The sequence below is a fragment of the Arachis hypogaea genome, chromosome 16 (genome assembly GCF_003086295.3).
Source record: "Arachis hypogaea cultivar Tifrunner chromosome 16, arahy.Tifrunner.gnm2.J5K5, whole genome shotgun sequence".
NCBI lineage: Eukaryota > Viridiplantae > Streptophyta > Magnoliopsida > Fabales > Fabaceae > Arachis > Arachis hypogaea.
In genome coordinates this window covers 23,639,352-23,651,761 of record NC_092051.1, presented here as the reverse complement: position 1 = coordinate 23,651,761, position 12,410 = coordinate 23,639,352, and the positions used below count along the sequence as shown (strand labels likewise).

Genomic DNA, 12,410 nt, shown 5'->3' with positions numbered 1-12,410 from the left:
CCGCCATCAAGGAAGTCGCCTATCGTCGCTCGAAGTCGTTCATTCATCGCCGTCGCAGGGTCGCCGTCGCAACAAAGCCAAAGCCGAGCAGCACTCCAATCCAGTCCGTCGCTGAGCAGCAATCCATTCGACGAGCGGTAGTCTGTCACCGAGCAGCAGTCCATCGCCGAGCAACAATCTAGTGGCTGAGCAAGACGCCAGTGGCCGAGCAGTCCAACTCAAGCAGCACGCCAGTGGCTGTTTAGGTTTTTAGTATGTTTTAAAATGTGTTTGTTGTTGTTGTTTGCTAGACAGTTTTAATTGTCTTTGTTTTATGTTTAATTGTTGGGACAAGTTGAATTTGTATTGAATTTATATGTGATATACTCTTGTTATTCTAGTTTATTGATGGTTTTAAACTTGATTTTATGGTAATTTAAATTCTGAATATTAGGTTTCAAAAAACTGAAAAAACCGACCGAACCAAACTGTTATTGGTTCGGTTAGGTTCGGTTCGGTTGTCCAGACAGCAGCAAACTGAACGGTTGATATCAGTGTAGAACTGAACAGGTCGGTTTGGTTGGTTTTTGGTCCAAAACCGAACCAAACCGAACCGATTACACCCCTAATAAATAAGAATAGAATGTAATAGTGTGGATATGCATGATGTAATTAGAAATTAGAAATTCTAATTCCCCTCTTGGTCTTAATCCTAGAGATCTTTATTTTATTCTCTCTTATTTCTATCCAATTCTCTCTATCTCTTGATACAATATCATATCAAATGATGCTTTTATTGAGTTTCATGCCAACGGCATCACCTCTTTCCTTAGTGGTTTAGATTCAAGTCACATTCCTTGGCATGATGCTCTTCTAATGTTCGACGGTGCAAACGGTTATTGCTGGATTCATTGTGCTTGAAACCTGTGGAATACCAGAGGAACTCAGAGGCTCCACGTTTTCAGGAGGTCGCCGAGAGACTGATCGGCCGCGATTTGACATGGTTTCGGCTCAGGCGACAACGCAATCTGCGCTACAAGAAAAACGTTGAGTACCGCCAGATTTATCGGCGAAAATACAAAAAGAATCCGCTGGTAACTTTATTCCCATCGAATTTTACGTCGGATTAAATCCGACGGTATAAACCTTGCCGGTAAATGTTTACTAGCATATTTTACTGTCCACTGGTAACTTGCAATAGATTTAGCGGCGGATTTTAATGGTTTAGGGACGAAAATCCGATGAACGCTAACGTTTTAAAAAATTCGATGGTAACCTTGGCGCCATAAGTTGAGTTCTCGCACCACTGTACCGTCGAATTTTTTCAATGGTAAATCTGACGAAAGTTTGTGTTTTTTTTTTTTTAAATAACCCCGATGATTGCTATTCTCGGAATTTTTTGTTGGTAAATCTACCGGTCGCGTCAATTTTTTTATTTTTCTTCCAATCTATAATTGTCTTCGATAGTTAATAATTGCTCGTCAACTCTCAATTAATAAAGAATAAATTAGTATTTTATCTGACAACAGTAATTTATGTCAGATGTAAAATATCAAATATACAAAATCTAAACACGAAATGAAAGTTTGATAACGAAATACATATGATAGAACTATATTCAAATTAATCTTATTTAGATTCATCATATTCTTTCTCTGGTTCATCATCCTCCTCTTCCGAGGTAATTTTCTGATCATCGAACTCGTCTTCTTCTTCTTCTTCTTCTTCTTCTTCTTCTTCTTCTTCTTCTTCTTCTTCTTCTTCTTCTTCTTCTTCGTCTCAATCAACCCCGTCTTCTTCTTGAAGATTGTCGTCGTCCAGTGGTAATGTGTCATCATCCATAACAACCGACCTAAGGGTAATTGGATCACCAATATCAACCACTATTTTCGAAGAAGTTAGGTCATCGATTTGGAAAGGTTCTTGACCCTCTGTCCCATCAGACTCGATGCGACCTCTTGACTTAGTCTTAATCACGACCACCCAACTAGACTTGCATGGCCCCAAGTAAGGCAAATAATATACTTGTCGTGCATTTTGAGATAGAATAAAAGGATCATAGTGCCTATATTTTCTGGTCACATTTACTTCAATGATATTGTAGTCCTTGTGCTTTCCTGTTCCTTGTCGCGAACTTGGATCATACTATTGACATTTAAACACACACACCTTGTATGTAGTGCGACAAAAATACTTTAGTTGAATTATATTGTGCAACACACCATACCAATCAGAATGACTACCGCTTGAATCTCCATGAGCCCAGACTCTGGTGTTATCTATTTTTTTTTCAACCGACTATTATAACGAATGGAACTAATATCCATTAACATTATATATCGGATAGCTTGTGCCCTTGTTCATTAGGCCCCAACTAAGTGCAATTAGTTCCCAATCTGTTATGTCAGCTAGATGCACTCTGACGTATTCTCTGAACCAAAGGGGGAAATTGTTCAGTAATGTATCAAGATTTCTTTCTTGGAATAACCTATAATATAATAGGATAAATAAGAAAAGTTTAGTGTACTGAAGTTTTGATTAGATGACAAAGATAGTATTTTATTAAATATAGGACATATGAAGACTTAAAAACTCACATAAGGTACGGTGAAACCTAGTCACAGTTAAGCAACACATGAAGATGTGTGGCACCGATTTCTTTTTTCTCTAACCAATATTCACTACCTGCGCCCATTGTAACTCCTTCCGGAAAAAATATTGGTGGATAGGTTGGTCCAGCTGACAAGGATTCTCCCCTCTCATCATTCCTTTCAACTCTTATTCTATGTGACTCAACATGAGCCTCAAAATAGAAGGAGTAAAATGCGAATGTTTCTTTAGCTAGGAATGCTTCACAGATACTACCCTCGATCCGAGCTTTGTTCTTCACAGTGTACTTGAATGATCCAATCATCCTCTCAAATAGGTACATTCACCTAAATTAGATTGGCCTTCATACTCTTGCTTTGTACGGTAGGTGAATATTTAAGTATTCCATGACATCATAAAATTCCCAAACCTATTGAAATTCGAGACAGATTGATTAATTTCTTACTCATCAATTTTTTCATATTCTGTCCACATCCAATACCCATCATTGAACTCATTACGGTAGAGGTGAAGTGTTATATCCGAAGGTCCTAACCATTTAGTTAGCTGACACTTATAGCACGAGCACCTAGATACCCTTTGAGACATAAACGGTTCCATGTTGAAGATATACACAATAAAGGTGTCAACCCCCTCAAAGAATTCAGGTTTTAAACCCACTCATCCACTGTTATGCTTATCATACATCCATAGACGATGACTTGGAATCATCTTACAATAAACACTCTAGAATTCAACCAACAACACAACTTATTAAAATTTTTAAAAAATTTGATTTTCCCTATCCATGTCTCATATAATTAGAACCTCCCACCAAATTTAATTATCATTTTCTCATAAACCAAACATGTTTTAAACAATTTAAAATAAATTTCGGCAGAACTTTCCCTTAATTCGGTGACATCCACCAAATATATATACCAATTTCACAGAAAAATCAGCTGCAGACATAAATTAGAATAAACACATATTCAATAATACATCAACTCATAACCGTTCTAGTGCATAACCCCTTATAACTCCACAATTTTTCAATAAACAAGAGTTTCGAGAAGGCACCTCTATGCGACCTTCTCCCACGCTTTTGTCCTAAAACACTATCCTAGAAAAAGTAAGTCCGGCATAAAAATTAAACAATTGATTATATTTAGAGATAGAAAACCAACCTGAAACACGGATGCACATATTATAGAAGAAGCGAACTCCAATTGATCTAAGAGAAAATAGCATCGTATGTCCTAATAGAAAAGACAACTTATTAAATTCAAAAAGTGAGACTAATTCAACAAACTACATAAAATCTTCCAACAGCTCAAGCATTCTTAATCTCACCATACTTAACCTACCCTAACTTAACTTAATATTTATTTACATTAAATTAATATAATAAACCCTAAATCACAAACATCATTACATTAATTTAATCAATAATTTAATAAAAATCCTAAAATCCTAAACTCACAAAACAATTTAAAAAAATATAGCAAAATTATCTTTAATGGTGGCTACAGGATGGTGAAAGCGTGGTGGTGATAGAAGGCGGCAATGTCAGCGACAACATGACCAATATCGATGGCCACGAACACGAACAACAGTAGCGCGGCGGTGGCGACAACTCCACCAGCAGTGAGGACAACGTGCAGCGGCAGTGACAACGGATGCTCCATGTGGTGGTGGCAATGTCAGCAGCTTCAACAGTGAAGAGAGAAGACGAGAAGAGAGGGAGCAAGAGTTCGTAGAAATGAGTGGGAGGGGTTTTGTATTTGAATTTTATCCCAATTTTACCGTCAGATTTACTGGCAAAAATTTTCACCGATAAATTACCTAAACGCCACATTTCACTAAATCATTATACTGGCTAAAAAATCTGACGGAAGATCCGCGGGTAAAGTTGGCGCTACTAAAATAAGATTTCATGCCACTAATTACCGTCGAATTTAGTGGCAAAATAAAAAATTCGAAAGTAACCAATTATGGGAACGAAATGTTGCTCATATCCAATGCAAAAAATTGCCACTGAATCTGCCAGTAATGTCCGCCGCTAAATCCGACGGTAAATCTGATGGTATTTGGCATTTTTCTTGGAGTGCCGATGGAAGATTGGCCGACCTTTGAGCTAGCATTACTACATTGTTACCAACCAGATTTTTCACCAGTATTATTAGATATTGTAGCAAACAACATTTCAGATCAAGAAGTTAATTTAGAAAAGCAATGTCCAAATTCAGATATCAATCACACAACAACTTAGCAACAGCAGGACATAGATTTGAAGTTTCAATTTTGGAGGTTCCAACCACAACAGATCTAGCACTTACAAAAGCAAACAATTATAATTCAATTCCAAAAAATACAAATAAGAACGATGATAAAATTACAAATGAACCTAATAGTAGCGATACTATGTGAATTGAAGGAGATCGATCGTGGTTCGAATCTGTGATGGTGTGCAGAGGAGACCTGAGGACAGATCGCAATGCGGGAGGGGATGACGAGCGGTGGTTTCTTCAATGGGAGGTGCCGAACCCCTGGATGACGTCACATATGATGATGCGAGGAGGGATGTGAATGGCTGCGATCTGTGATGTTTCCGAAACAATGATGATGCCAGGAGCAGCGCTGAGGTCGACACTTTTGCCGAGTGAAAGGGAAAAGCATGTGGTGCTCCAGTAATATTGGTGAGTGCTCACGCCATTGTAACCACCATAGGTGCCGGAGATCTCCAACCTTGTGGATTTCATCAAGTCTCTCCGATCGTGGCGAATCCACCACCACTTATAGTGGCTATTTTCTAGTTGGATCACAAGGGAGGACGAAACGGCGACGGCTTGCAGTAGCAAGCGACGACTTCGGCAAGAGGTCGAGATAACACCACAGCGAATAGCAGAGAAGAAAGATAGAGGAGGGACAGCGGTGTCGGGTGCACTGGAGGGAGACCGAAAGCACCGCAGATCGCCGATTTTTCCATGGGAGCTCGCGACGCCCGGCAATGTGTGGGTTGTAGCTACGGTTGCTGGTCCCTTTCTGATCTTTACCTTCAGGAATGAAAAAGAGGGGAAGGAATTGCCCCTTCCTCATGGGTTGGGTCTTTAGTTGGTGTGCTCAGTGCAACTTTATTTTTGCAAGGTGGGTCAGCTATTGGGCCAATTTTCAAAAAAAAAATTTGATATTTTAATGGATCTAAATGTTTTTAAACAATGAGATCTTGGTGGTAAATTTTTATTTTTTGAACAGTAACATAGAAAATATTTTAGGATTCATGATTTCTTTTTTTAATTGTAATTCGTATTTATATTTTTAATTAGAATTTATATTTTCTGCAACCTTGAGAGCAAAATTATTTTGAAGGAGAGGATAATGTTAGGATTAGTATTGAACTTATAACTCATTTAAAGAATCATGCTATAAATAGGAATAAAATGTAATAGTATGGGTATACTTGATATAATTGAAAACTCTAATTCCTCTCTTGTTCTAATTCTAGAAATTTTTATTCTATTCTTTCTTATTTCTATCTAATTCTCTTTATCTCTTGATATAATATATATCGTATCAAATAATCATACCAAAACTCGAAAAATTTTCGAGTCACATTAACACTACAAAAGAACATAGAAAGTGCATGTGAATTTGGGGCCATCGTTTTTTATTGTTCATTTTATTTTCAATTTGTGTTTCAATTCTTTAAATTATGTTCTTCATTTATGGTCTAGTATTCAAGTATTTTTTTCTAGTTTTAATTTTAATTTTGTTTCTGTTCATATTTGATTTTATTTCTATTTACATTAAAAAAAAACTTGTTATTCAATCAATAATACAATGTTTACATTTTCTAATCTACTGCTTGCAAAGTTTATTTTGCTACCTATAGTTGATAAATCTCAAGGTCGAATTCTAAGAGGAGTCGTATCTGTTCCGTGAATTAAAATCTTTATACAACCTTGGTCGACACTTTCTATCGAGGTCAAGAAACCATAATCCAAGCAAAATGCTATCAATGTCGAGAAGATAAGGAGTGTTCACAGATTGGATTGGATATAGCCAAAATTTTTGTCTGATCCACACTAAATTAAACTCAGTAAATCAGATCGGATCCAATATCCGTACTTTTTATACTTAGAGCGGATATGAGACATATCCGCAAAATAAAAATATATTAGAAAAGCTTATTTCTATAAAAAAAAGTCAATAAAATTCAATTTTTCACTCTAATAAAACTTTTTCTTTCATTTTTTTTAAACGGTTTACTCCTAAAATATTATTAAATTAACTTTTCTTAAATAACAAAAATAAAATAATATACTATATAAATAATAATTATTAATGACAATAAAACATAAATACAACATATATATTTTTTATTTATTTATTATTTAGTGCGAATTTGCGAATATAAATGTGATATCCACGATTTGATCTAATTAGAATGTGAATTGAATTATATCTGTAAATTGCAAATCAAATGCGTATAAATACTATGGATTTGAGGATATAATCTGATTCATGACTACAAAAAAAGATATATGATCTAATTTCTAGCAACTTGTCTAACACTTATAAGTGTTTATATTTGTTAAACATTTTAAAATGTCAAAGTTTTAATTTTCAATGAATTATATGTACAATTTCAAATTTTGATTTGAGTTTATAAAATGTTGCCATTTTTAAAACACTGATAAGAATGTTTAGAGTGGCTTCAATTCTTCAATATTATTATTTATTCATTTTAAAAAGTTGTTAATGTTCAAAAGTTACCATAATCATATATATTTTTTATAAAAACAAAGTAAAAGATGGCTTCCAATAAAAAAAAAAGTTACAAAAATAATGATCGGAAATAAAATCCCACAACGACTGAAAACAATGATGACTGGATTCGAGTTTAGACACATGGATTCCAACGAATACAAGTGGAGGAAGAGCACAAAAGAAGATCACATGATTCAATTCCATTGTTCATAAAGTACAAAAAAGCAAAACCTGAAGCATATATATTTAACTTGTCATAAACTAAATTACTTGGTATTTTCAGATAAACAGAGACAAGTTCCAGAGCTTAACAACTCGCCAGCCTCTGCATTAAGACCAAGATGAAGAGATATCAAATCAAAGCTGCTAAGACATTATAATTATGTATGTGAACGAATTGAAAGGAAAATAGATAAAATGAGGAAGCTAGCTAGGGAGAATTTGAGGCTAACCAGCTATGTTATTGGATTAAATTAGAAGCAAAGAAGCTGTGTCGTTAGTGTCACTGGTTTTGGGATTCTTAACATCCAGCAGCTCCGGATGGATTTTTCTCTTTAACATTTTCTTTATCAACTGCCCAAATAAAATCACTTAATTCAATTCTTGAAGAATTCAAAAACAAGATCACATGCAAGAGGAAGAAGACGACACTTACTTTCTTGATATCTTGAATTGGGTGTGGGTTATCCTTGTTAAGACCACGGGGAATGAGCTTCTTGGTGAAAGACAGTGCATGCATATGATGCTTTCCTTTCATGATACTACTTTGTTTTTCATCTTCATCAGCAGTTGAAACTTTGGATTTCGCACCCTCCATCTTCACATCTGAATCCGCTAAGAATAAGTCTGCTAATGTGATCCTTTCCCCTTTCTTCTTCTTTTCCATTTCCTCAATACTATTCTCATCAGTCACATCAACTTTCTTCACTTCTTCGAATGTGCTCTGCATCAATGGGTTCACTTCCTCATTATCATCTTCACCATTATAGTTCTCCTCATCTTCTTGTTCTTCCTCTTCTTCCTGGTCTTCTTCGCTTTCGAGTGCGTAGTACTGTTTGTTTTGGCTGTAGGAGTTGATCAAGGGATCACAGCCAAGAGTGCCAATGGTCAGAATCCCATCTTTCCAACCACCAAACAATTCAGCCAATGCTACTTGTTTCATCATTCCTTCACTATCCTCATTATTGCTTCTCATAGGTTCAATGTTTTTCATGTTGGAAGCAAACCCATCTGATGAGTAAAAGCTAATTATTAAGCAACACACAAAAAAGAAAAGAAGTTTACAGAGAGAATTAGGCTTATGATGAACCTTACCCTTGAGAGTGGTGCTATGATGAAATCTTTTATGCACCCAGTTGACTATCTGCGATAATGATAGATAAAATGATCAAGCATAGGATAAAAATTGAACACAAAGTGATTAGTAGAAATGCGTGCAATGACCTTCATGATGGTGTTCCCTTCTCTGAGAGTCGGGTTGTGGAGTCAGGGAGGTACGTCGAAGGAGGTCAAACTTGATGATGATGATTATGATGTGGAACAGCAACAGGAATAATCAATGGGGAAAAAGAAAAACATTCATATTCATAAATCATAGCCATAAGGGATCAGAATGGTTCCTTGAATTACGGTTTGCCACGTGGTATCCCCATAATGTGCTCCTATATGGTTTGGTCTCAGTGGCATCATCGATGTGCTCAAATTCTTTTTTGGCCTGTGTTTGCTGTAAGCCAATCCCTGATGTGAAATAATTGTAAACTGTTCATGAATACTTTTGATCTCCAAAACAAGCTAAGATTTGGTCATGGTCACTGTTGGCTATCTGAATGTACTTTTGAGTGAATAATTGGATCAGTATTCAGTACAGTACAACTAATAAGAAATGTATGCAACTGAGTACAAGAAGATGAAAATATTGAAAGGACACTCAAGAAAGACGAAAAGTAAAGTAATTTAAGTCTACATTTGGCATGATTTACCCACCAAATTGCATTATTATTCATCATTTCATTATTCACCAAGTTGCTAGGATACAGATTTCGACTTCCCGTTCTGATTTTCTTCTAAATTATAATTGTTTAACAAAAAGTGAAAAAAAAAAAGATTTATCAATGTTTGTGGTATATAGGCATAAGTAGGAAGCAGCTAATGGTAATAGGTGAGCATGAGCATGTGTTATGCTGGTTGTTGACTAAGGGTTGTTCTTATTCAGGTTACACACTTGACATTAATTTCTATAATTTAGCATGCTCGGTGGATATAGCTAACGTCGTTTATTTGTTTATTTTTCCTGCTCCAAATTCCATGGTAGCTACTACTGTTGTTTGTTGCTGCTGGCTTCAGGCTATTGTTTGAAAATGATTCTGCAGATCAGTGAATAGAAAGATCTTAAGCTTCATTCTTTGTCGCTGCTATGGTTAACAAGCACATGGGAAAGCTAATTAACAACTAGCACTAGTAGTATTATTAGTAACATTTTATATGTATTTTTCTCTGACTTGCTTTTTCCGAACATATTGCATGCACGTTCTGATGATAATCATGCATCTTCTCGCTCATAGTTGTCTAACAGAAACAATTAAGCTACAATTCAATTTTGACACTATATATATTATTGTATTAGTTAGTTGGTTAATTAGTTAATTAAGAATTAACTCATTGTTAATTATTTTTTGAATACTAAAGAACTCAAAATCTAAGAATTCCATACATAAGATTATCAAAAGAGATTTACATATAAATAGTTTTATTAAAGACATGTTATATGATATAACTCAATGACGTCGTCTAATTCATGTAGCCAAACTCAAGTGATGTTATTATATATATAAAACTCAACTATGGTATAAGAAACAACCACGAAAATTGAATATAACAATAAATTTAAGATCAAATTTTATGATGTCTTTTATTTATTGTCTAACTTTTATTTAATTTATCTTTTATAATAAATTTTAAATATTTACAGTTTATTAATTTTTATATTTTTAAATTAAATATTAATTATTTAATCTTTTTGAACAATTAATTAGCAGCGTCACTTTTAGGTAACATAACAAACACCTAAATTTAATTTGTATGTTTTGAGGAGCATGATTGAAAGACGAATGTTGGGATGATAGAAAGTGAAATGGTAGTTGGTGGAGGGTGTCCAAGTCCAAGAGGGCATTGCCAAAGGGAAGCAGAGGCAAAAGAAAAGAAAAGAAAAGAAAAGAAAAGATTGGACGTGATCTTAATGATATATAGTACTGTGTTCTTGACTCATAGTTAATTGTCTTGTTGCATTGTTAGGGAGGGCTAGCTAGCTTGCATCGTGATCTCTCCATGGCCCTCAATGTTACCTTCAAACACAAATAAAGCGCTTTGGATTCTTGTTAAATTAAAGTAGCTAACTCATACATGAAAGTAGAGAAAGGCCTTTTTGATTTATGCATTTGTTAATAACATATTGATCAGGTGGGTCATATTGAGTGCTTCAAGATTATAAGCGTACAAATGCGTGTCACAAAAAAAAAAAAATTATATTTTGAGTTGCAAAAGATGTAGGATAGGTTATAGGTGGGTGACTTTAACCACTAGCTAGTGCTAAGGGAATTAATTTTTTAGGGGTGGAACTACGTAGAAATCAAACTCAATCACATAAACCCCTGATGACCTTCAATTTGGAGTGTATGTAACTTAGGGATGTTTCACTTTTCGTTAGTAAATTTTCTTCATGTTAAAAGGAACATCGATCTAATGGAAGATTGGAAGCCTAATCTATGCAATTTCTACAGAGGAGAAGCAGTGATGTACTGAAATCAAGAAATTATATATAGCCATTGCTGGCATTGGCATAAATTCACGTTTTGATGGATTAGCACTGCCTTTGTAACGATACCAGTATCAGAATCAGATAAAAAGATGGAAGGTTATAATAAGTCATCCGGTCATTATAATTCAGTTAAATCCAAGATATATTTCGGATAAAACGATTATTTTAATACTACAAATAGGTAATAGATAAAACAACTCGTAGTATTTATCGACTATAAAAAACTAAAAACATTCTCATAGAATATATAAGATATGTTCAAAACTCGTTCTTGGAAAAATTCTATGAGAAATATTTTCTGGACTAATTTTAGCATTGGAGTACTTTTTACGCATAGAAACACTGCAAATAAATTGCGTCCTCTCTTTTATCCGATCCCTACTTTATTCTGTTTATTGTTTTAACTTTATAAGTTGTAGATCAATTATTCGTCGTTTTAATTATTTCTGTTGTTATGCAGCTAGAAGTTTATATTGTATAGACCCACATGAAAGAGAGTTAGTGTGAACTGTGAAGGTATCAACGAAGTCAAATATATAAATGTGGTGGAATGCACATGAAGGACTTTCCACAACATAAAAGACCCACACACAAATTAAAGCCTGAAAGGCTGAAAGTAATTGCTCCAGACCTAGAATACCAAACTTTATGATAGGGTACGAATGTATATACCTGAATTTATATGCTAAATTTGGATGCTCTTAAAATATGCAATAGCACTCGTGGGGAATAAAAAAAAAAAAAAGATTTGGGGGAGTAGTGAAATATATCAATGGAGCGCAGCACATGTCTCAACAAGGTGTAGGAAACCCTCGGATAGTTCTTCGGGGTTTAGGTTTCTAGTTTATTTTGCTCTTATGTTTGTTTTTGTTCAGTTCTCGAGTTTCATGTGCCTATGCCGGCTAGTCGATATATATCATAATATAGCTACTTAGATTAGTAAGATCTAATGACGAACCTCGAAATAACAGTGATTTAATTAGCCTAAAAGAACGATGAACTATTAGTTGGAGATTATGACTACTCAATGAATTTTATATTTTAGTTTAATAGGCCTCTTTAACAGCAGCATGCTGCCTATTTTATGTTAAAATTCAAATATTAACTCTACATATGTTATTACGTTAATTAAAGATATCAGTTTTTTTCAGAATAATTTTGGGTTAATAGTCAAAATTTTGAAAGATGGGGTATTTTTTAAAGTAGTTTTTTGAAAACTTTCATCAATTAAATTAGTTCTTTATAAATTATAAATTAA

At 34.6% G+C, this 12,410-nt stretch overlaps 1 protein-coding gene across 1 annotated transcript; it reads right to left on the bottom strand.

Annotated features, from left to right (window-relative positions):
* Window positions 1–7,444: 7,444 nt before the first annotated feature.
* On the bottom strand, window positions 7,445–9,322 carry LOC112758742 (protein TILLER ANGLE CONTROL 1). Its single transcript, XM_025807472.3, has 5 exons — window positions 8,782–9,322; window positions 8,653–8,701; window positions 7,994–8,568; window positions 7,791–7,911; window positions 7,445–7,663 (listed from the first exon to the last, which is right to left on the bottom strand). Exons 1-4 carry the CDS (start codon window positions 8,785–8,787, stop codon window positions 7,807–7,809), a joined length of 735 nt encoding a protein of 244 aa, XP_025663257.1. The 5' UTR covers window positions 8,788–9,322; the 3' UTR covers window positions 7,445–7,663; window positions 7,791–7,806.
* Window positions 9,323–12,410: the final 3,088 nt, after the last annotated feature.